Below are 25,853 nucleotides of genomic sequence, written 5' to 3' on the forward strand. Positions count from 1 at the left end.
AAGATGAAAGCATTGCAGCAACATTTCATACTTCTGTGGTACAGAACAGGTTTCAAAGGGGTTTTTGAACACTTATACACTGCTGGGTGCATGGAAAAAAAGACTGCAGAAGGAAAGCTGTTATGTCTCTATAGGCAAGAATTCAAAACAGTAAAGATAGCAGTATGTCAGGTAAGGACAAGTACAAGAAAAAGGTTGGAGAAAGCTTTCAAGCACACATAAGAACTGCAAAAACAAGAAGAGAAAGTATTTTCTTCAGAATCATATCTATATTACCAAATATTGACTGCCACCAAGAAGTTCTCACCTCTCTGAAATTCTGTTCGAAATTCCGAAGGCGCAGACATTGCTCAAGTTTTTGCTGATGCTTAATCCAAAACTCATCAAAGGCAGTTTCCGTTTCATGTAATTGAGCCAATAGTCTTTAAAAAAAAACACAAAAAACCGACCAAAACAAAACACAAAAAAACCCACTGTAAGAATGATTGGTACAACCTTCAAGGGACAATGCAATCTTCCACAGTAAACAAACACTCTCCCCAAAGCAATATTTTCCAGAACAAATAAACTGGATACAGGAAACATTTTAGTATTGCATAGAATCGTTTCCTAGAATAACACTGATGTAAAACTGAAACCCAACACAAACATTAAGTTGTGAAAAATGGACAAGTGTGATTTGAAGCACCTCAGCTCTGGCCTGGGCACAAAGGGAGTTGTATCTAACGTACATAAATAAAACATGCAAATATGTGTGGGCTAGGACCCAGGGGAACCCAAGCCTTAGGCTCTAAGGAAAAATTAAAGTAAAAATTCATACTGCTGTGACCAGTCAGCTGCCCTTACATTTCATTGAGGCAAAGCTCACAATAAACCTGAAGGCCATTGCTCCTTCTCTTCCAAGCAGTTATTACTTAAGTATCATAGGCAAGCGTACAGCAGTACCACAATGAAAAAAGCCTTTTTCAATTATATTTCTGGCAAATGTCTTAAAACTTTTACTTTTTAACTTATCTTCTAATATTGAATTTGACAGTATGAGAACCTATGGAGTTTTTACAGTGCACTTTGCTGTACTTAGCCTACATGCAGGGAAGGCTATACACCAGAATTTTAATGAGCTTTTGTCTTCAATAGCACAGAAATAAACTCTGAATTTAAAAGTTAAAACCAATTAGAAAAAAGGCAGGGACACACATAGAGTTTGTTCCAGCTTCCGTCAGATATTGTATTGAATAGGAATGTTACGGATAAATTAGCAACCCCCACCCCCACTGTCCTTGGACAGCTGATAGCAACAGTGACCAAAAAAAACTGAATTCTGCCAAGCTTTATGGATTGTAATGGACAGTTATTTGGAAAGAAAAGTCAGCCTCAGAGTAACAGAAACACAGAATGACAGATAAAAAAAGAATGCAGAATACTGCCTGGGGGAAATGAGCTATGCTTTCATAGCTTTGTGAAAATTTACATCTGTCCCATGGTGATATAATGTCTAAAAACCTGGCAGTAAGTTAAGGTGTGTGGGGCTGTGTATGACAGGCAGGAAGCAAAGGAAAGCAACATCTATTACTTATCAAAGGAAGCATATAGGAAATTGGGGCATTGATTCTTCAAAAGTGGTGTACTACCTAGTAGCCCTTTAAAGGCTACTCATAACATTGATAAATATGAGGTTTAAAGAAAAAAAAAAACAACAAAAAAACCAAAAAACAACCAAACCTTCCCACTTCAAAAGGACCTAATTAAAATGGACAAATTTACTGAAAAGAATGGATATATTACTTCCATCCTCCCCTCCTGTCTTCCCTACAGTAGCAAAATTTTCTTTAGTCTCTAAAACATTGATGTTCTTTAAAATAAGGCAAAGCTGCTCAACTATATAGTCCAAATATTACAAAAGAAAAAAACCAAACCAAAACAAAACAGCGTTGTTTTGTTGGCACCAGAACTCCAACCTCATTTCCTTATAGCCAGGTGATCCAGTAGCAGATATTACTTTGCTCAGGACAGATCTGACAAGAGGAGTTTTTTCTGAAACATTTTGTAATGTTCACCTTGCAACATCTGCTTATTTGCAAAGCATGCATATGGACCTAAGCAAAAGAGCTGGGGAGGGGTAAAAAAATCCCAGAAGAGCAGCACGTTCAATATTTCACACCTCTCACCTTTCAACCGTTGTTTGATTGTCTAGCTGATCTTGATTCAGTTTGTATTCAGGATTCTCAGTAACTGGTTTTGTTATACTTCCGAGGATATCATCTCCCTGTTCTACTGCTACCCTGATGTCCTCCTACAAAAGAAAACAAAACAAACCCCCCACAAGCTGTAGTTGTGTGGTGGTGGTTTTTTAAGTACACTTCATAAGGCACCAAACTGGAAGAAGGATTTTAACGGCAATAGTGCAAACACAGTTTGATTAAAAAGTTTGACAATAGACAGTAAATGAAAAATGTAATCTCATTCCAAGGTTACCATCTTAAGATCCCAGTGTAACTGAGTTGAATGGTAGACAGCCTTCTAGTGTCGCCTTAGGCTACAAATATCTAAAAAATTTTAGATGTACAGTTTTGAAACCACTAAATAGTTTTCATTTAAGCCTATTTGAAAGAACAGTTGTTAATGCTTCAAAAGGCCATACATTTTCATGTGCATGCAAATACAATCAAATTTCCTGTTGCAAACAAAAGCACAAATTAGACACACCATACTTACAAAGAAATTACTGTTGCACATACAAATCATTATGCACTTGTACATACATAAACTTAGCCTCAAAAAATGTCATTTTTGAATGCAAAAAGGATTTTTAACATCAAAACAAGTAAGTTCAACAAGATTTCAGTGGCTGACATTGTTACTTCTATTAACATGTCCCATATTTTCTAATTACATTGCTAGCTATAACTTAAACCACAATTTAACTATAAGACAGAGTCTTTACAAAAATTACATACCTTCATTTTGTCCTTCTTTTCTGTGTGTGTTGCAAGAAGGGAGCTGGTGGATTGCACATCATTTGGTAGTTCTGTTTCAGCCAGCTCAGTCCCAAAGGACTGAAGAATCTGAGCTGTTTGCTTAACCTTTTGAGCGAAACCTTCTATAGCCTTTTGGAATAAAAAGCATTAAGATGTTTTGAGCTCGTCACACACATATGTACAAACAAACACATACACAGAAAATATAACTCTCAAAACAAACCCAAACAGATGAATTACAAGACTGAAAAATAGTCAAAGTATAATTTTGCGAGCAACAGATACCGTCACCATTAACTCCTTAATTGTATACTTTTCTTAGGCTTGTATCAGGTGTATCTTCTTCATATTTTTATAATCTGGAGTTATTTTACAACTTGAGCTTTTTCCTTCTTGTAGCAAAACCAATAAACTTCTACACAATAATACACTGTAGTTCCTTTGCTCCAAGTGTTCAGAAAACCACTCCCAAGTTATTACTCATATTATTTCTCTAAGATGACTAAGTACCATTGGGAACATCTTCTCACTCTTGAGCAAGTCAACTTGCATCACTTGGAATCTGTTTTATAAATGACAGGGTATAAAACAGAAGGGTTCATTAAACTGAAAAGTTAAAACAAAACCTAAGACTTACAGTGCGACGGGACAGCCATCTGTTATGGCAGTAATCCAGGGTGCCACCAAGATCTTCTGTTAATTGTGTTTTATCAATGTAACCCTGCAGTTCTGATACTGAGCCCAGCATTATGATCTGCAGCAGGAGAGAAAGAAGTGAACGTGCTCAGTGGTGACAAGTCCCTTGTTAAGAATTCTAAGCCACTGATAGAGAAAATTCACTTGAATATAGAAGTAAGTGATGGAACTATTTCCTTTGGGTATAGAAAAACAAACTTAACAGTTGTTTCAGTTGAAGTTGATGTAAATGTAAGTAACTGAATAAAAGCATGAGCATGAGGCATATTAGAAAAAAGGCTTATGGTTTATACAACATAAATTACACTGCCATTTTTTTTTATCTTGATAAACCATACTTGGTTATTTTCTAAGAGCAACATTAATTTCTTCCTTGTTGTCCTAGGTCTCCATGAGAGAATAATAGTTTCTACATGGATTTGTCATGTAAGTACTGATTCCCCAAACTAACTGAAAGACAGGGGAAAAGTATCCTAAAGACTATCTTTCAGCTTGAAATTTACATCTGATAAGCAAAATAACTTTTGTATCATTAGCTCATATAGTTTCAAAGTTTATTTTAAAATATCAGTGCTGTACCTTTGCAAACAAAAGTACAATCAATGAGTAAACTGGCAATAAAACAAAAGCATCCATTGTATGTTTGCTCAAACGACAGAAACCATAGCATTTGTCCACGGGAAATGCATTTGCCTCAAAATTCATATGCTCTTTCAAGAACAAACTATCATGAATTAGCTAAAATTGTTAGAACTGCCTTTAAACACGTTTTTTTGGTGGGTACTTTTTGGTCCTCACTGGCTACGTTAAGTACTTTTACAGCTTCCTGGTAGTAAAGGGAAACCAGAGGATTACTTACAGGTACTTTCATTTTAAACTCATCTTTGCCGAATTTGAAAGCAATATCCGAGAGAGCTCGATGAAAAAATCCTGTTGGGCGCAGAACAAGGACCAGTTGCAGGTTTCCTGGGAAAGATGCCTGCAAAGTAAGTTTAGTCTGTTATTTTCTGTGTCTCAGCTCCAGAAAATATTTCTGAGCAAGGAGAAGCCCCTGATAAACCACGAACCAACTGTATCAAAGGCCTCCCATAATGGGGTGACCAATTATGCAATTACATGACTAGTACAAAGAGCTTCATTCAAAAGACATTTACTTGTCTTTGGGAACAGGGATCTATTCTCTAGGAATCAATTTTTTTTCAGGGCTGGCTTGTACTGTTCTTCAGCTAAGATCACAACCTACCCAAGGAGGCTAATGAACAAACAGCAGTGGCTTAGTATTTTCTTAACAGCAGTACTTTCATGGGTACTTTATCTTCTCTTTAATAGAAGGTGCCAGGAGAAACCTCCCTTATTGTCTGAACACCTAACAACATATTTCTAATTTGTGCATATGCTACCTTGCCAGTTGCCTACACAACTTATTGCCACGGAGAGTGAATTTCTCAGGCAGTAGCTTAGAAATAAGCTTTAATTTTGCAGACAAAAATGAAAATAAAAATCAAGCATAACAGCTGTGGTTTTTCTCATCATCTTTCTGCTGGTAGTCTGATGGATCTTCCCCAGTTCTACAAGTGATAGATGGAAAACATAAGAGAAGAAAAGCAAAAAATAGCATTAAATTACTAAAAATCAACCTCTGCTATGGCAGAGGCTTGCATTTTTGGCATTTAGCCATTCTTGAAAACATGCAAGTGTTCTCCTCTATTCAGTATTTCTACTGTAGGGAGGCACTTGGACTCACTGAAGAAATGATCATTATAATGATTAAGTATGCAATTTTCTTCATTATACTGTTAGAAATTATTTCACATTTCTAGTAAACTGAGCTACTGAAGGAAAAGAAAAAAGCCAACAAAAAAAGCCCCAGTGACTGAAGAAGCTGTTATGCTATGCTCTGTTTCCATGCCTAGTGGAACTGTTAGTATCTGGATGGTTGATGAGTGGCTTAATATTAATTTTGAAATTTCCAAGGGTTCCAGGTACTTAGCATTGCAAATGATAAACTTTTAAAGGGAAAAAATAGTTCAAAACTTTTCTGGAAAACTTTACAGATTCACTGTGGTTCCCCAGATATTCAATATACAACGAAGATTTCAATTCGATTAGGGAACCTTAAAGGCTTGAGCTTCTCAATCTGTCTCCATTTCAGTGATGTCCAAATTTTCTAGAAAGCGTGACAGTTCAGTCTCAAAGAAGTCTGAGGGCTGGGAACAGAATCCAGGTAATTTTGATTGCCCTCAGTAGCTCTTCATTCTTGAACTGTAAAGTTCATTAAAACAGTACCCTATTCACAAAAACTAGCCACTAACTAGTGAAATTAGTAGGCTAACTAACCCATAGTTATCAGAACAAAAACTTTTTATAGAAAATTACTCACTGTATTCAGAAGAACAAGAAAACATGATCCTTTTTACCATTTTTTCTGAATTATCATACAAGGGACAACTGCAAATTTATATAAGAAAATTATTTCACTCATACTAAGAGATATTACAAGAATAGGAAAAAAGATTTTTTTAAATTAAATCTCCTCAATAATCTTTATAGAATGATAGCCATATAGTTTATTTATTTCACACATTCAACAGATATGTCAATTTATTTTGGGCCTGTAACAGAAGTGTTTGGAATCTGAGTGAGCTGTTACTTTTCACCTCTAGCTTCCAAAATATAAAGTTTATTCAATGGCAATGCCAAAGTTTCAGAAGAAAAAACTCCAATAAGAAATATCTTTTAGATAACACACATTGGAAAAAAATAAAAAGGTGCCTTCTTGTGAGACATCCACCCCACCACATGACTTTCGTATGCTTGTTATAGAGAAATCTGGGATTCAGGTTTTCAATTTTAAAAAAGGAAAAGTTTTTTTTGACAGTGTCTAAAGGTTCTGTTACATGAAATGTAATGGCATTTTTTTCTGAACTTTGTATTAGCTCTAAGGAAATTGAGTTTAATTGCATGACAAAATTAAGTAGGGTGTTCAGTTCAGAGAAAACAGACAGAGAATACACATTACAATTATTGTCCATCTCTGTGTGCCTACACAGAAAGATGCTGTTGAAGTCAACACAGTCTTGTATCACTTGAATTCCCATTTGAGGCTTGTCAGGATTTCCCCCTCTCTCTGAATAAGCTCAAATTCTAGATTACATTAACTTTGTCTACAACAGCATCTTGTCTCCACTAGTCTGCCTCCTATTTAGTTTGGTTTGGGTTTTTCTTCCATCAAAAAACCCTCAAGTCTTAAAAAATGATGCCTCCTCTGCTTGTTGTTGCTAGGAGTCAAATCTGCAAATTGATCTTTGTGAAACAACAAAAAGAAAAGGGAGGATTATTACAGCAAACAATGTTGGGCCTGTGCCAGCAATTACAGTTTATCAAAGGTTCACAGAATCACAGAATATGCTGAGTTGGAAGGGACCCACAAGGATCATCGAGTCCAACTCTTATCCCTGCACGGGACCATCCCCAAGAGTCACATCATGTGCCTGGGAGTATAATTCAAACACTTCTTGAACTCTGTCAGGCTTGGTGCTGTGACCACTGTCCTGGGGAGCCTGTTCCAGTGCCCAACCACCCTCTGGGTGTATCTGCACTGTCCAAACACTCCTGTTTTTACTAAAACTTCTTTTTCCCCCAAAGTCCTGGTGACTTGAAGAGACAACACTATAATGTAAGAGATATTCCTTAAATGCCTGTGAACTTCATTGACCAGTCAACTTCACCCTGAACACAAGAACAAAACAAAACAACTGCTGCTCCAGTCCAGCAGCATATTTGTTTGAAGGCATTGTATGCTAAGCAGACAGAGCAAACAATGACTCCTCAATAACGCTGTGCCAAATGTTAAGCACCAAAAAATGTTCATGTATGTTTAGTAGAGCCATCAAATAAAGTGCCTTCAAGGACTGTTTCACTGAAGTCAATGAACCTCTGTGACTTGAAGAAGGGCTTGTGTGTTTGAAAGCTGGTTGGTTTTTCCCCCCCCAAAGTGTCTTTCTTTACTACATTAACATCTACAGCTTCTCTGGGCAACCTGTTCCAATATCTCACTAATTTCACAGTAAAGAATGTCTTCCTAACTTGTAACCTAAGTCTCAACTCATTCAGTTTAAAACCACTCCCTCTTGTTCTATCACTATCTGCCTGTGTAAAAAAAAATCACTCCCCCTCTTTTTCCTAAGCCCCCTTTAAGTACCAAAAGGCTGCAATGAGGTCTCCCTGGAGCCTTCTCTTCTCCAACCTGAACAACTCCAGTTCTCTCAGCCTGTTCTAATACAAGAGGTGCTCCAGACCTCTGATCATCTTTGTGGCCTCCTCTGGACCACAAGGCAGTTGCATATAATCCTAACTATCAGTTTTTTTCACAGACTATTGATGACAGAGGCTGTCTGTACCACCACCCGTACTGACCCTTGACCCTGAAGTTAATCCAATTTTCAGAAATATCAGAACCATGTGAGCCATCAAAGAGTTAACACTTGACTCAGTTTTAGTAGTTCTGTCTCAAAATACTTGGAACAATGCTAATTTTCATTTTCTGACCAGCTTCAATATACCCACATTACAAAACACTGTGATGGTATTTTTCCTTCTGCACTCGCTAACATGCCATAAGCCACAGCACACTTCTTTTCAAAATACTTTTGTATATAAAGGAGCTAATAAATACTCTTTATTCCTGGCTAGAATGAAGTCTCTTACACAGACTTCTTGTCAGGAAAGAACCTTGAATGAAATCAATTCATAAAAGCAGCAGTTTGAAATCTAGTTTTAAAAGCATTGAAATGTTTTGCATTAGATACGTGTTTAATGCTTGTGACGTTATAATCCTGTTTTCAGAGTTTAAGTGACTCACTTACCTCTTTTTACATATTAGAAAAAAAATGTAGTAAAAAGGAAAAATGGCTAATTATATCAGGATAACTGCAAAAGTACCTTAACCTGTAATAGGTTCAAAACATCCAAAACAAGAAGACAAAACCACACTAATCTCAAGATAAATTTTTCATTTATCATTTACTGGACTCATTCATAACAATAGCCACAAAATTAATACAAATACTGTTCTAGTTTCACCATACTACCAAGTTTGTGTTTTGAATCCAAGCAGAGTGAGAAACATGACCAGAGACTTAAAGAAAGTTCCCCCCTTGGATGTCAAACCAATGACTCCAGACGGCACAAAAATGGGACTGCCTGACTCCTGCAGAGTTTAGGCTGTTATCACAAAACCACAGAATCCATTAGGTTGGAAAAGACCTCCAAGATCAATCAATCCAGCCTAAACACTCTAATCTCTCCGTTGGTTTTTGGTCTCTTCCTACCAGCTAACAGTCTTGGCCCCAGAGTTGCTTCAAAGCAACTCTGGACCTTCAAGATGAGGCTGATGGATGGCTATGGTAAAACTTTTAATGATGTTGAGTAATGTTTTTTGTTTGCCCAAAAGTATGAGTTCACACTTTATCTTTTCCCTCAGAATGGAGGAAGACAAGACACAGGACAAGAGACAATGTAAGGATTAGGCTTCATTTTTTTTAAGAAAATACACTTGAACTATGAAGAGAGCAGTGTGAAACCCTAGAACACAATGATTAGTACAGAGCCTTGCTCCTACAACTGCAGATTGAATATTGCTTGTTTGGGTATGATAACATTAGGAGAGAGAAATAAAAAAAAGAGAATAAAAGAAAAAAAAAAGAAGCAATTTTTGACTGCATGGAAACGAAAAGGGGATCAATTTGTCTGGCATTTGTCATTCACCCAGCTTCAGTTGGGACAATACAGAGCTGCTTTTCCAAGCAACATGACTGCTCCTCCTTGCACTCTCATCTATGAGCCTACCCACTTGCTCAGCCACAGGAGCTGAAATGTTCAGCAATGTCTTGTGTGTTTCTCTATACTGTGTTTAGCTGAGAACAGAACATTCTAATACAAATTTACAAAAATCACTGCAGCTGACAGGGTAAAAAGTTAAAGAACTTCTGTATCCCCAAAAAACAGTGTAATAAGAGTGAACAATTTGCAATTGTTCACTATTCTTTTTATTATTATCAATTGATAATTAATTATATTATTATTCCCTTCAATATTTTTCTTGTAATACCTTTCAATTTCTACTGTCTCTCTAAGAACATAACTATCTGGACTTCACACAAAACAACACAAAACTTGGCTTTTGGAATCTCTACCAGCACTCCACCTCTCAGCCTGACTACCCTAGTAGGTCAGATTCTTCCTAGGCTAATAAGTTCACTTTAGCTAAATCAAGGGGAAAATAATAATGATAATAAAAAAGGTTGTTTGCAGTGTCTCTTAAGCCACAGAGTCTGCAGTCTTGCACTGGCTATGGACAATCTCCTGGGCCACCTACCCATTGCAACTTCATCAAACAGAGTATATCAACAGCAAAGCCTCCATGCCTGGGCACGTTCTTGTCACAATCTGTGTCACATCTCAGGAAAGGATGGGCCATCTTTCAGCCCAGTGCCTCTGGCTATGCTTTCAGTCCCGCTGTCCCTGTATGTCCTTGAGCAGCCGTCATCCTGGGCAAGCAGGGCAGACACTGACCTTCCACTAAATCTGCAAAAATAGGTTTACCTCAGCTTCACAGTCTTGACTACAGCAACCTTTAAGTTGCTTTATGAAATACAGTTCTTTATGAAATACAGATTCAGTTCATCATTGCTCAGTGCTTACAAATGGACTTCCTACAGTTGTCAGAGTATTAGTGATTGGCAGATGCTCCAGCCAGAGCACTCTATGCTGGCATTTCTGATTTCACAAATCAAGAGGGTCAACTCCCTTGGGATGATAAGAGAAAAATCAGGAAAGATGGCAGAAAGGATGCTGCAGAAACTACAACAAATAACATAACAGCCAAAACTCTTTTCTCAAATAACATGAAACATATATCCTAACATACAACGATCAGTTTTAGTAATAAAAAAAAAAAAAAAAAAAGAGACACTTTTTGCAAGGGTAGAGAGTGAGAGAGTGGTAGGACAAGGGGAAATGGCTTCAAACTGAAAGGAGATAGGATTTTAGATTAGATATTAGGAAGAAAAAAAAATCCTTGTCCATCAATAGGACCTCATGACTGGCACAAAATACATATCTTGTATATTTGGCTTTGGTTTTCGTTTTTTTTGTTTAGTTTTTGGTGTGCGTTTTGTTGTTGTAGTTGTTGTGGGTTGTTTTGTTTTGTTTTTGATTTTTAAGGAACACACAGCTGAAATGTATTAGATTTTATTTATTGCAAATCCTATAGTAAAGAAATTATGGACAACAATTTTCTATATCTTCTTTTGAAATAGGAAGATAAAATTTTCAAGTGTTCAGGGGTGATGTGACTATTGTTGAAGGAGGACTGCTACATATACTAATGGATACAGTTCAAAGCCAACACTGTTGCTGTTCAAAACCACAAACAAATATAAAAAAATATCACGTCTCTAAGAGACTAGACTTCAGTTAGGAAACATGATTTCTCTTTTAAATAAACCTCACAGAAGAATGAGGAAAGATGGAAAAAGCAAAATAACTCATCATCAGTAGTACTGCAACCTGCAGTGTTCCCTGCACTTAACACCCTTCTCTGGGCAAATCCCTGAGGCACCACCACCACCACGACAGTGACATATCCCTTATAATGGGGAATAGTTACTCAAGTTCTGCAAATAGTGCTTCTAAGCAAAATGACACACACTGGAGGAATGTTTCATAAATGTTCTCATTATGGCTATAAGCAACATGTCTGTAGTTCTCCCCGACCCTTACAACCCCAATTATGCAAATAAAGAGACCATCATCTGTGCAGTGCTTATCTGTCCTTGAAGAGAAACTACAAGAGCATTTCAAAATTCAAGAGCATTGAATTTTGAAGAGATTCAAGACCTCCAGAGATATAGCCCTTTTTCTTTAATCATCCCATGCTCTCAGCTTTCACTACTGAAATCTACTCACTGCTGCATCTCAAAATTTCAACATGAGCTGCAAAAGCAAATTTTGCTAGTACTTACTGTATTTTCAATATTGTAACATTCTTAACATACTTATTGTGTAAAAAATTGTATATTTGATATAATTTGTGTATTATGATATAATATTTTGGGATATATCATTATATAGTCATTCGCAATATGTCATATAGTGGGAGTCATGTACTACCTTTAAAGAAATACCTTTTAACTTACAGTACAGAAAAAAATTCTTTGGTCATAATGAGGCTACACAAACACTGTTTTGATTTGACTTTTATCTTGCTGAACCAAAAATTTTCAGCAACTAAATATTAAAGAAAAGATGCTTACAGCTCTGTTTTTCAGCCCTTACTGGAAAGATTATTGATACTAACAATTCAACAAGGATACCAAGAAAAAAAAACAACTAGCCAATCAAACAAATAAAAAGTAAAGAAGTAAATGAAAAGTAGGATAAGTACATGATAAACATGAATTTGTCCTTTCCTAGTTCTGTTAAAAAAAAAAAAAAAGCCTCTAATAAGCTTATTTTTCAGATTTTTAAGGCATTAATTAGAAGGGAGACTGCAAGTTAACAGCATGTGCTGTTGATTGCTCATAGAGGGCACATGAGATTTTCATGCTTACAATTAACCTCTGTTTTAAATCAAACATTACATGATCAGTTTTTACATACAAATTCCTTTCACAAGTGGCAAACTTAACCAGGACCCTCACCCTCCTCTCTTCCTAAAAGGGAAGCTTACTTGAATAGTGAGAAGTGGACCCAAAGCTCTATGGGACGTCCATACAAATATTACTTCCCATCTGGGAGAGCTGCACGCTGCACATATTAAAAACACACACACACGCTCTCCAACTGCATACTTAGGAAGATGCACTGAGTTGCAGAGTGCATTAAAAGCACATCATAGACACATGATGCTCGGTCCAGTCAGCCAGGATGCAAAACAACTACTGGTTACTTTTTGTATCATTTATTAGCTGACATTTTTTTAATTAAAAAAAAAAACAACCACAAAAAAAACAACAAAAACACCACCAAACAATTTGCTATTTTTCCACTTGTAAGAGGAAGGTTCAACACAGAAAAGTCTTTCTAAGGAGTTGATTTTAAACAGTACTCACTGCTATCCGGAGTATGGAAGCTTTCACGGAGGTCCATTTGTCCTGTCTGCGATCTATGACAAGAATAAATCCAATTCCAGCATCTCGTAAACTAAGTTTGAAGGAAGAAAGGAGAAAAAAAGGAAAGTTTAGTTGAAAATGTAACTCCTGGTGCTCTCACTCAGAAAAGCAGTTAAAAAATTGCTTTAGTAAAAAGTACCTTGACCTTTTTGTGCAGAATCTTCATTAAATAAAGATATGCTATACACCATTGCAAAGATGCTGCAGTCCCATATGAGCTTCACAGAATTTCAAAAGGTATTTGAATAATGAATTCTTTCTCATGAAAGACAGTTTTTACATTTCTTGTACAGGGATTATTTCACAGGAAAACAAACCCCTTTGATTCTCCACTGTTTTGGTGCTGATATAATCCCTTCCTCGTGCTGTTTTCAGTATAATTTCAGAATGAAAATAAAGCTGTTTTTCTTTCGCATCTGCTTTTAACCTTCTGTTTGAATTGTCTTCCTTCTCACTGATATTTAAAACTCCTTATAAACACAGATCCTTCTATCATTCCATGATATTGCTCCATGCATCTGAAATTCTCATATGCTTCCAGGTTGCAAACTTCTTCCTAGGTGCATTTTTACATTCACTGAAACAAGAAAACCTTACGGCGTTTAAAAACCCCGAGTCATAGACGAGAACCAGGAGATCAGATGCGCTTCCCTGGAATGGAAACATCTGTGGGAGAGATTCTGCTCAAATCCTTGTGTACGGGTGACCTTTCCTTTTTGCCTGTGCTCAGCTGCATGTGCTACCGAGTCCTGATCAAGGGAAATGCTCCTGTTTTGTAATTCCCCATCTAAGCCAATTGTGCAATGCCAGCAGCAGCCCTTGCCAGCCAATCGCAATCAAAATGGAAACAGCAGGCAAACACAAGGCAGACAGGCTCAGATTTATTGTTTTCTCATGTATTTGGTAATTTTTTAATGTATGTGCTTATTTTTAGTCCTGATAAATAATTTATTACAAGGCCTGCTGTCTGCACGGTGGGACTTTTAGAAACATTGTGCATCTATTTGTTATGGTAATATGTTAAAAGGCAATATAAAAATCAGCACAACAGAATGTCAGGATTCCTTATTCAAGATTGCTGAATCATGGAAATATCAGCTTTGCTTTATAAGATTATGTCAGGAGCATAATGATAAGGGGATGTTTAAGAGGATGAAGAACAGGGGTGCCGAGATGTGTCATCCTAAGCTATTCCTCAAAATTACAAATTTAAACATGACTCACAGTCTGTTTCTTCTCTTTTACAAAATGCAGTATCTCTCAAATTTACAGACAAAATATTTAGGGCAAATGTGAATAGTCATTAAAAGTACAAAGGAACACTTGCTTTCTTTCAGAAGAAGCTAAGCAGTCCTTTTAACATATCAAAATATTAGAAACAACCCTCACTGCCCACATTCAGCACATGTTACTTAACTCTTGCCTCTGGGTTAGGACAACACTGATAAACAACATCTGAGCACTTGTCTTGTAAGCCTGAACAACCCTTGCAGACAAACAGGGCTTTATATTAGCAATATGCTTCCCACTACAGTAAATTTCCACGATTTACTAAAGCTTCCCCTCTTATTTATCTTCATTTAAAGGGCAAGAGGAGAAAAGAGATCCAGATTGATTTTAACATCTTCCAGTTCCCCATTTAAAGTTTCCAGCATTTTAACCTTTAGTGACTGAGCAAAATAAAATTAAAATAGCAACCATTTTCCACAATAATCAGGTAGCAAAACAAACTCCCTGGATACACAGCCGTAATCTGGATGAATGGAGTTAAAAAGATGCTACAGCTGTTCCCATAGGAGTTCATGTGTATTAGGACTCTTAAAGAGCTATCTTCCCTGCTCAGTAGAAGTTCTCAGGAGCCCTGAAATTTCTCCATACATCCTCAGAGGAAGCATAATCTCAGAGTACTGAAATGCAGTACCTGTACCAAGAAACGACTGACATTTCTGCAAAACATGAATAAAATTAAAGCCTCTGACAGAGCATCAATCAGATTTCTCTCTGGAGCACAGGATCAGCTCAGCTGGGATCCTAGGGACAATCTAGATGGCAGCTCCACACAGTTAATCACCTGCCTCAACACCTGGCAATAAGCAGAACTCAGTATCATTATCCTAGAAAAAATAAAAAGACAAGGCTTACTTAAGTAGAAGAATTGACAAAGGAAAGCGCATCTCTAAGATAGCCCAAAAGATGTCTTTAGCCAACCTTCTTTTTCCACTGGATCAAATCGAAGGATCGAATATGTTGTGTGGTTGCATGAATCAGAATGGGGCTCCTTTCCAGGCTCAGACATAAAAGACAGGATTCCCCACTGCTGCCTAGAAGAGACTCAGTGGCAAACTCTTGAGCACCTGACTTCAGACTGTTAACATTCCTTTAATATAGGCTGCTCAAAAAAAATTAAATGCTCTGTTCCAAACTGATCAGGGTGGGAAAAATATTTGTTATCTTGACAACAGTGTCTTGTTGCAAAGGCCTGGCTATGGAGTCTGGGATCCAGCTCCAGCAAGTTGTAGGCAGGAAGCAACAAACCAAACTAAGACATTGTGTACAACAAAGTTGAGAACATTATCAAGACAACAAAGTCACGTATTCAAGAAAAGTAAATACTGAAAACAGGTCTGTTTGCCAATGCACCCTTGCTCTACTGACCTCTCTTTGCTGCCACACACACACACCTGCATATGGAGTTATGAGACAGTTTGCAAAACCCTCCTGTTCTTATAGGGTATAGGATGATTTGGTAACAAGCACATATTACATTTTCCTTTGGCTCCCAATTTAACTGTGAGCTGTCCCCCTTTCCCGAAGCCAAATTTATTACATTTTATCCCAGTACTGATTTCTCCCTTCCCCTCCATGTGGCTGAGAGGAATGCATTCTGGTTTTTGCTCTGTGTCTCAGCAAGAGCAGAGAGATCCTGATCTTTTTCGGCACGCAACTGTAAGCCTATGCAGGGAGGACTTGTTCTATCCACTCATCACCGGTCATACTACTGCATCACAAAAGGGCAAACATACAAGACATGGTGGCAGATCACCAAGGAATGGTATTACCCACTCTGTCCACACAGCGGTTAGGTTTATGCTTGGGCATGCCACAAGAGTTGTGTGGACCAGCTCTTAAAAAAAAAAAAAAATTAATCTCAAAAGAAGACTTGTATGCAGAAAAAGACAAGCTGGAGCTCAAACAGGTTCAGCATATACAAGGAGACAGTCCAGTAGTAAAAGATGGGCACAGCCTGTTCTGCTCATAAACCTTTTTCCCCTGCCTTGCTCCAGTTGCATTGCACTCATCAGCTTAGCCCACATCATGCCTCTGTATCACTCTCCAATAAACTTGTCACCACCAACCACATTGGTCTCTCCCATTCATCCCTTCAATCATTCTAATTCCTTGCTACCTTGACCCAAGAACAGTTCAAAAAGTAATTATTTTTTCTTTTTTAATACTGTCAGGTCAAATGATCAAATCAGTTCTCACTCCACTCCTTCCTGAATATTGCAGTCCCTTAATCGTCCAGTTTCCTGTACCCTATGTCCCACTCAACCTTCCAGTATCCTCCCTTGGGTGGACAATTCACTCAGCTGTGGTCCTGCCTGTGGAGTCAGGCAGTTTGCCAGCACTGCCTGCTTGTCAACAGGCGGTACCTGCATTCCACACAACAGCCTTCCTGTGCTTGGCCCTGGGAGTCAGACCTGGCTTTGGAGCAGCTCATCCTGCAACCACAGAGAAGCCCTTGTTCTAAGTGTCAAATCTGAGTCCTTGACCAAACGGAGGACACACTTGAACTTCTCAAACAAAGTTCTTTGATTGTTTGAAAAGCAGGGTAGATTTTTTACCTGCCATCTTAGGAACCACTCAGCTATTTTGGCTGAACTTTACACCAAAAACTCAGGTGGGACCTCATGAATGGAAAGAAAATTTGCAGAAGTCGTAAATGACTGCAAACCAACTCGAACAGTGAGAAACAGGTTAAACTTTAGCAGAAGCACCCATGTATTAAGGTTTTGTAACATTTCCCTTACAGCCTCTGTTGTCTTTAATGCATTAACTTGTCTCCGGTGTACTTTCTGAAACATAATTTATAAAAGCTTGTAAGTAAAATTTAGTATTTCCTTCCTTTGTTTCCCTCCTAACACATTAAAAAAAAAAAAAACCCAAACAAAAAATCTCCCCAACCAAACAAAAAAACCCACACCAAAAAAAACCAACAAAATTCTCCCCGGCAAAACTGAAACATCATGGCGTAAGCACTGTTCTTCTGTTTTTTCAGCAGAACAAAGAACAGAACGTTTTTAGACAGGCAGAGAAACAATTCTTGCTCTGCAGGAAATGCGTCCAGTAAACTCACAAGGGCCCGGTCAGAAAGGTAAAAAATGGGGGAAGGGGAGCAGGGCCCCAAAGGACAGGAAAAAATGCATCAGAGGGCAGACTTTCTTCTCAGTCCCCTCTGTCTTGGGAAGCCAATGTAAAACCATCTGGAGGAGATGACAGTGAGGTTAAAGTACCTGCCCAACAAGCAATGAGTTTTCCACTGTAGAGCAGGAACTGAATTTTCCACTTAGTGACTCCTCAGCTTTAGATTATGGGGACACCCCCCTCTTTGTCTTGTTTGCAAGACATATGAGATCATACACCTGGGGGAAAGGGTGGGAAAGCTTATACTACATAGGACTGTGGAATGAAACTTCCCTCTGGGGTATGCAAAAGCAATTACATAAGTACCATGTGAAAAATCCTTGCATTTCTCCAAGGTATGGGTGGTGACAACTACTACACAAATAAGTGTCCTTCTACACTACTGTATGAAAACTGTTTGCATACACTGATCTCTATACAAATGGAACAAAGCAAATGCCAGAGACTTGAAAATATCAAACCTTTGCATGTTTGAAATTCTGTACAGCACTTTAGGTTACATAACTCCTGTTTTCTAAAACCGAATTTCAGTCTTAAAGCTTTATTATTAAACAGTTGGCTTACATTACACTCCGGATTGTTCCCTACCTCAACTACCTCTGCCTGTACCTACAAACGGACGAGAAATTCTTGCTCTCAGTGGCTGAACAGCTGTTTTCATGGTAGGATTTCAGTAACGTTCCATGAAGAATTACTGCGTTGAGCAGAGCACCAAGGCAGTGTCTGCAGCAGAACCCTGGTACCACCCATTCTTAAAGCCTTCTCACCCACTGCAGCTTGTCGCTGACCATCAATGTGCATCAGGACACGCACACACTGCTTAAAGAGATGTGAGGTCTTGGGCAGCTCACAAATCCTGACCTTTTTTGGCATGTAACTGTAAGCTTATGTAGGAAGGACCTGGAATTGGTTCATCCACTCATCTCCAGTCATACTACTGCACCACAAAAGGGCAAACATACAACGCATGGTAGGAATGGTACTACCCATCCTGTCCACACAGTAGTTAGGTTTACGCTTGGGCATGCCACAAGGGTTGTGTGGACCAGCTCTTAAAAAAAAAAAAAAATCTCAAAAGAAGACTTGTATGTAGTGCAGAAAAAGGCAAGCTGGAGCTCAAACAGCTCCAGGTTCAGCATGTACAAGGAGACAGTCCAGTAGCCTGAGCACAGGGGTACCAAACACTCTGAACATCAAGCATTCCCATCATGCTCCCAGGGATAAAAATGCTTCCAGCAGATGTAATTTTTTTGAAATCAGAAGTCATTCTATATTCAGTCATCAGCAAACAAGCTAGAGTAATCAAGAACAGCATTCTCTGTTACTTTGCTGAAGAACAGGCCATTGGAAACCAGACCTTTCACTAGTGAGGTTGTTGTTTCCCATGAGAAACTTTGCATCCTATATTTTCAGACACTTCAACTGATTGAACCTGAGCCCCTTCAAAGACCACTTTTCCATCTCTCCTGTTGCTGCTAGAAATGATTTCCTAGGGGGTGAAGGGAAGACAAGAACTTTCTTAATCTTCAGTGTTTCACACATGAAGAAAATTATATCACTAATGCTCTGGCAACAAATGAAAGCAGAGAAGAGTCACCTCTTTAGTGGTCTTTATAAGATTTGGAAGACAGTCAGATAATATGGTGAAGAATGTGATATTAATGGTTTTAAAAAATCAAGATTAAAATCTCCAGTATAGCAACTATGAAAGAAAAAAATTCAGCTAAGCCCTGAGGTGACATTTCACGTTACCAGTTTCATGCTGGTTTCCCACCAAGGAAAAGGGCAGGAAAAATTCACCTGGCATAGCTGCACATCTGCCCTCCTTCTTCCCCTTACACAGGATAACCAAGACTATTCTAATTGATCATTAATTAAGTCCTAGAGGATGCAGTTTTTCCTAGGGAAGAAGAATTTCATGCACTATGAAAGTGACAAAAGAAAAAAAAAAAAAGGTAAAATTCAACTGTAATGTTAAACAAAATCTAGACACTACTTTGTTTCAGAACTGGCCAATTTATCCACTTCATTCCAAAACAAATCCACTAGCAGGGTATTTTAGAAAAGAAAAATATCTTATTTGGCATGTTCCCCTAATTTTTAAAAGTATTCTACTTAATAATATTAAAATGTTTTCATACAAAACTGGTCTTGAAGTATTTTTATCTTATGGTAGCTTCTTTCTCATGATCTGAAGTAAAACTAAAGTTAAGGATTTCACATTTTAAACCCCAGTCTCTAAGAAGAAGAAAGAAGACTCATACTTTCTTGAGTAAATGATCAAAATAACATGATATATCACACTCCACTGATATCTCAGGCTTTTATAGCCCATAATACCAGCCTCTCTGTAGAAAGTGCCTGATTAAATCAATTTAGAGACAGCAGGAACTGAAAAAGAACTCTAAACCAGATATTTGAGCTTTAGGTTTTAACACAGTATCTAGGCTGAATATCGCTTTGTAATGCCACTGCTATTATGGATTTTACTTAGGTGTTTTCTAGAAACCTGCACTTAGATTAGTAATTGAAAGCGTTTAACTGAAGAATAGACTGACAAATAAAAAATGGTATAATCCTTCATAACACCAATGCTACAAGTGATATTCCAAATTTGCAATATATCATACATGTATGAAAATATATATAATCAAAATGATTAAACACCTAAGACAACTTACAAGTGTTCTGAAAGTTGGGCAGTAATACCCTTCCACTAAATACTCTTGTTCTAAATTACCAAACTTTAAAATTATATTTACCATTTTTATGACAGAAAAGCTGAAGTTTTCATTGTTATTGAGATATCCATGGCAAATAAAACATCTGCCAAGAAAATAAATAGAATGAAAATGTATTTCCAAACATGGCTGTTATACAATTGCATGTTGCTGTCATGGCATTTAACTTGTTGGACCAAAAATAGCAGTTTGGTGCCAAGTTCTGCCACAGACGTATGACTAACTGAGGTCAAAGAACACTGAACAAATCTGAGTACAGAGTTGTTCCTAACAAGGGTAGCATTTATTAACATCCAGATGAAGCTCTTTGGCTACCTAGCAGACCTCCTGAGCCTCCAGAGCAAACTGGCATGACATTTTGGCTCCCGCTCAAACAGCGGACCTGTCATCTTGTGGTGACACTCAATTGTGACACAGTTCAGATTCCTACAAGAAATACTTTCAGTTGAGGTGCATAACTGGTCTGTCAGGTATCAGTTGTTATTCCAGCAACATGTATGAGAAAAACCAGAAATTATGACTGCACTCTATTCCTGCCACATGGCACTGTCTATGGGGCAAAAATACGAATGCACTGATTAAAAACATCTCTATCATTTCAAATAGAATTAATATAATTTTGGCTTTAGTTTTTGTAACCTGTATCTCAAACTAAGACTGACCATTGTTCATGAAGAAATACAGGAAACAGAAGGAATACCAGCAAAATCAAAATAACAGTCAGAAGTGCTGTTATACAAGTGCAGCCTCTAGTGGTCTGTATAAAATCACTGAATGCCAAGTAAAAATTATTACCTATCAAGCTCCTGGCAGTAACAGCTGCATTTCACCCAACACAGCTGATACTGAGACACTCGACAGCAGGAGCACAACCTGTAAGCAAGGAGGAACCACGTCTAACTGATGCTTATGTTTCAAATCTGATTTTGAAAATAAAAACTGCTCCCCCTGCAAAAAAAAATCCCCAAACCAAAACAAAACCAAACAACTAAATCACTATGAATAAAATAACATGCACACTATTCTACAATCTAATTCATTTCACACTGGACTTCTGTGAATAAATGTATTTTCATATGTACATTCAAAAACCCCACAGCATTTAGACCCTCTCTTTGCTTTGGTTTTGACAGTTACTGCCTTCACTTCAGAGAAACAGATGAAGCGGCACAGGAAATTAAGAAAATCTTTGTGTTGGAGCTGAACCTGTAAAAGTTTCATCATTAGACAAGGTTCAGATAAGAAGTCTGATGCATTTCCCTGACTCCACTATGCACCTTTTTTTCTTATTTCTCTACATGCCATCTAATTCTCCTGAAATCTTACCCAGCGTACCACTGATAAAAACTTCCTCTCTTTCCTATCCTATTATGCTTATTTTTGGTTTCAGTTCTTATTAGTTTATACCCCAGGTATATCTGAAAACACTCACTATTGTATTACAATTTTCTGAGGACTGGGGAACGATCAAATACGCAAAACTGTATTTTAGAATCTCTCAGCAAACAGGAAAAGGAGAATTTATATCAATGTTGAGTTGTGAGGTGGCATAAATAAAAATGTGATAGGCAAATGTTTATGATTTGCTCATGAGACAGAAGAAACGAGCAGAATCATACAGCCTGGCAGAGCAACTCCGTGGAAATCTTTTGCAACTTTATAAGCATAGGCAAGATAATTACACATGATGTTGTGCCAGTGACAGGAGATCTTAAAAGCCAGATAAACAGGAGAAAAAATAATGAGACAGCAACTTCAAAGAGCTTTGTCTAAGGGGCTATTAATAATTCAAAACTCTGGAATTTTCATCCAAACTTCACACAACTGTAGCCCAGAAAGCCACAAGTGGTTCCATGCATCCCTATGCCTGATCCGAAAATTCCTCAGTCACCAGAGGATTGTGACAACAAGAGCTCATTGCATCTGCCTCCCAATCAAGAATCCACAAGGAAGATGGGCTACTACTGGAAACAATGTTGGTGAGGCAAGTGCCAACTCACAGAGAGCTGCTCTCCAGCCTTGGTCCCAAAGGCAACCAGAGGTTTTTATCCTGCATAGCAGCAGGTCCCTTGAAACTGTGAGATACGAATCCAAATGTGTTTATTTGAGGTACTTTTGTCTCAAGCACTGTTTGTGTTCCTCAGCCAAACAGACAGAACAAATATTTACACCAATTTATAGCACACAAAGTCACGTTTCTCTTTTATCTTCCTGCTCAGCAGCAGAGATATGGGCATCAGTATCCTCCTTCATTGGTCCCTGTAGCTCCTCTTTATCTCCTGTGCTACTGTAGGTCCTCAAATCAGTCTCTCTTCCACTTTCAAGCCAATTCCTCCTTAAAATAAACACAAATGACTGGAATACAGTAAAACTGGCTACATTCCATCATATATGCTGACCTCCTTTCTGCTCCAAAAAGCTTATGCTGTTGAGGGGGGGAAGGGGGGTGGGGTAAGCTGAGGGAATGTAGCCAGTGTTAAAAATAAGAACTAAAGTGTCCAGGCATCATCATCTGCCTGGGCCTGGACATCTGCTTATACCACATGCACTGATTTCCTTTCCATGGTATCCATTAGCTTTTTTATGATAACTTTACAGAATGGATTGGGTTGGATAAGACCTTAAAGATCATCTAGTTCTAACCGTCCAGAACTTCACAAGCTTTATCCCACTAAGGAACTAAAATCAGAGTGACCTTAATGCATTTTTGCAGGTAAAAGAAATATTTAAAAAGTTGTTGCTAAGTGTGTGAAATCAAGTAAAAATAAGGGGTTTTAAGGAAGCATTTTAATTTTCTAAATGGAAAACACAGTGTAATTTCTTCAGGTCATGCAGAGCTGCTTTTGGAAGGACTGTTTGAAGAAATACAACTTGGAGGACTCATTTAGACTTAAATACAGATGGCTGAAGTAGGTCATGTTATCCTGGAGGGGCAATTAAGGATAAATAGGTCAATAAAGGCAAAAGGACTCCATGTTGGTTTAAGCTTTAGTAAATTGAGCAACAGAAAGCCTATGTGATCCTCATTTTAGAACTATTAAGTTCAACTCCACAAAGCCTTTTTACACCTATTCAGAACTATGATATTGGAATATATTTCCAGGACACTGCAACAACTATTAATGCCACTGCACAAACTATTGGCATAACCTTACTGGTAATGCTGCATGTTCTTAGAATGGTGCTTTTACACTTAAATTGGGGGTTAAATTCTTTGAATTTAATCCTGGACTAATTAAAACTCCTGCGTAAGGGTCCAACATTTTAGTAATTAACTTTCACAGTTTTACAGTGCTTCATTTACTTTGCCTTATTACAGATACATTTACCACTGGACGGTGTGTGTCATACATACTATTCAAATCCTCTAAACCCTGAAGGTATAAATGGGATTTAAAGACTATAAAGGCTTTGCCTGTACAGGGCTGAGCTTTAATACAAATTTAAGGCATTCATAGGGTGGACACCAAAGCAGTGTAATTTGTTCCAAACCCAGTAACAATTAAAGTTCTAAGTAACATTTTGGGCTTTAACCTAATCTTGCCAAAGTATGTATCTGACACAAAAGCTTTGGACTACCACCTAAATTTAATATACAGTGCTCTTACTTCAAACCCAAGACTTTACATTTCCTGTCTGCTTACAGCAACATATGGCATTTACAACTGTTTGGCAGCTGTGCTCTGAGAAAGGAAGGGTACACATAGCATGACAGATTTTGCCAGAAGTCCTGGGATGTTCTCACTGACAAATTTGAGGGGCTGCCAAGGTAACAGCAGGGTACAGGTTCCATATCTTCAGCCTGGATTGTAATCCAACAAAGAGGAGAGCATGGAAATTAAGCACAGCTGACAGAAATAAACTCTGAAGCGGCAAAGCTGTTGCTCAGCATGTCAGTATGAACTGTCAGGGCATCTGTTTTTTGGCACTTCTTACCCATTACGTGGTGATGTTCATCCCTGGCACTCTATAGAACCAAAGTGGTTAACTCTTAGCTAGTGGTGGACTGCCTGTTTAGTTTCCAGATAAATGACGAAACACATGAAGTTACCCTTTCACATTGGCTCTTCATAAGGTCTGCTGGACCCTGACAGACTCACCAGCTCAAAACACAGCACTACCCCAACACTGCAGCCTCTGCTTCCAGAGCCCAGTGGTGGATCTGTGCTGAGGAGACTGGCCATGCTCAAGCTGTGTAAGCCCTCTGCTCTGCAGTGCCCTTTGCACTGAGGTTTGTTAGCTCAGCAACACCTATGCCATGCTGTGGCATGTTCTCCTGGTGCCTACCTAAATCCACCCTATCATACACTAGTGAAGTCTTCTCATATCTGAACCCACTGAAGGCTTAGCACAGACACTTCCCTTTCAGTTTTCCAGTGTTATCCCAAACAATGGGGAGCTGTTATAGTAAACAAGGAAGAGTCTACCAGAAGCATAGCAAACCCTAACAACTGACCTTTCAAACCGTCAAACATCAACACTTTCAGAGGTCATCTCGTTCTGTTCCATTACTTGGACAGGACGGTTCCCCCACACCAGACAGTACCACAAACAACAAGATTTCTTAGAAGGCCACATGGTGTTCAAGCATTTGTAAACCATTGGGAATCTCAGAGAAGGGGACACTCTCCCAGGCAGGAAACTGACAGGGACAACTTTCAAAACAGGAGACCGCCGAGCACACCAAGATAACCTGAGTTATGCTCAAGATCATGCATTGGGACAGAAGGGCATTACAGACAGGCTGTACAAGGCTCTGGCTGAATACAAGTAAAAAAAAAACCTGTGTATTGTATTAAATCAGCAGTGTGAGACTCAAATGGGCCATCAAAAACTGTTCTGAATTTTCTAATTGACACTATTTCTTACTTTTCTTGAAAGGAACTTGGTGTTTAAGATTCAGTTTTACGCTTTTGAAATATTCGCTTTCCCATCTCTTGTGACCATAAGAATTTTAGCTTGCTTTCTTTGTTAAAAGATGAACCTATATGAGCAGCAAAGAAAAGCATTAAAACTATACTATTTTATTCTCATAAACAGCATATTGTTTTCAATTTGCAGTAGAAACTGCTAATTACCAGAAGCAAAACCATATGTTGAAAAATCTCATCCAGTTTCATTTTTTTTCCCCTTCCCCCCTCCACACCCCCCCACTGCAATTATCTATTAATTTCTTTTGGACCAAGATCTTATTCTACAACACACATTTGGTAAATTCATATTCCAACAATGTGTGCACACTTCAGTTAATAAAATACATTTCAAGGAACAGCTGTGACAGAGAGAAGTTAGTATGAATAACACTTGCCTTCAGGGTACACTGCAAATTTTTAAAGTCTATTTGATATATTTAATAGGATCAATAGAAAGAGGAAAAAATACTTTCAAAACAAAGGAACAAAGAAGAGAACACTGAATGCCCTGAAATGCAATCTTAAGGGTACAGTTGGCAGCTATTTCAGGAGCCTTTTGCAAACCTGAATGCAATATTCTTCCTTCAGCCTTGGTAAATTTGGTATGTAAAAGGTACATTCCACAGGTCCCTCTCCCACTATGCAGTAAGAATGATGGGCACTGTATATGGGGGCTGTCAAGTTTTAAATTAGCTAAGAGATGGGACAACCTTGTTCTCATTTTCTTACTGAGCTCTACTGAAATAGAGTTGAATTCAAAGATCTCGCATCTTATAGACACTTCTTCACAGATATTACTTTATTCAGTAACTCCATTGATAAGAACTATTAATTCCTGTGGGTCAATACTTACACATAATTGATTTGTACCAATTCAGCATTTTAGTTAAAGTACATACTGCCATGCATTCTCCTTTTTTTTTTTTT

At 38.1% G+C, this 25,853-nt stretch overlaps 1 protein-coding gene across 9 annotated transcripts in view; it reads right to left on the minus strand.

The window, feature by feature from the left end:
- MCF2L (MCF.2 cell line derived transforming sequence like) overlaps window positions 1–25,853 on the minus strand; it is a 156,304-nt gene that overhangs the window by 23,521 nt on the left and 106,930 nt on the right. For all 9 annotated transcript variants that reach the window (XM_027884620.1, XM_027884622.1, XM_027884625.1 and 6 more), the window contains 6 exons: window positions 12,788–12,878; window positions 4,534–4,653; window positions 3,616–3,732; window positions 2,958–3,107; window positions 2,169–2,293; window positions 308–422 (listed from right to left, as the gene is read on the minus strand). In XM_027884620.1, coding sequence (XP_027740421.1) covers window positions 308–422; window positions 2,169–2,293; window positions 2,958–3,107; window positions 3,616–3,732; window positions 4,534–4,653; window positions 12,788–12,878 — 718 coding nt within the window. The remainder of the gene's footprint in view (window positions 1–307; window positions 423–2,168; window positions 2,294–2,957; window positions 3,108–3,615; window positions 3,733–4,533; window positions 4,654–12,787; window positions 12,879–25,853) is intronic.

Source organism: Empidonax traillii, unplaced genomic scaffold, assembly GCF_003031625.1.
Source record: "Empidonax traillii isolate 1590-97213 ecotype Southwest subspecies unplaced genomic scaffold, ASM303162v1 scaffold151:size923898, whole genome shotgun sequence".
Taxonomy (NCBI): domain Eukaryota; kingdom Metazoa; phylum Chordata; class Aves; order Passeriformes; family Tyrannidae; genus Empidonax; species Empidonax traillii.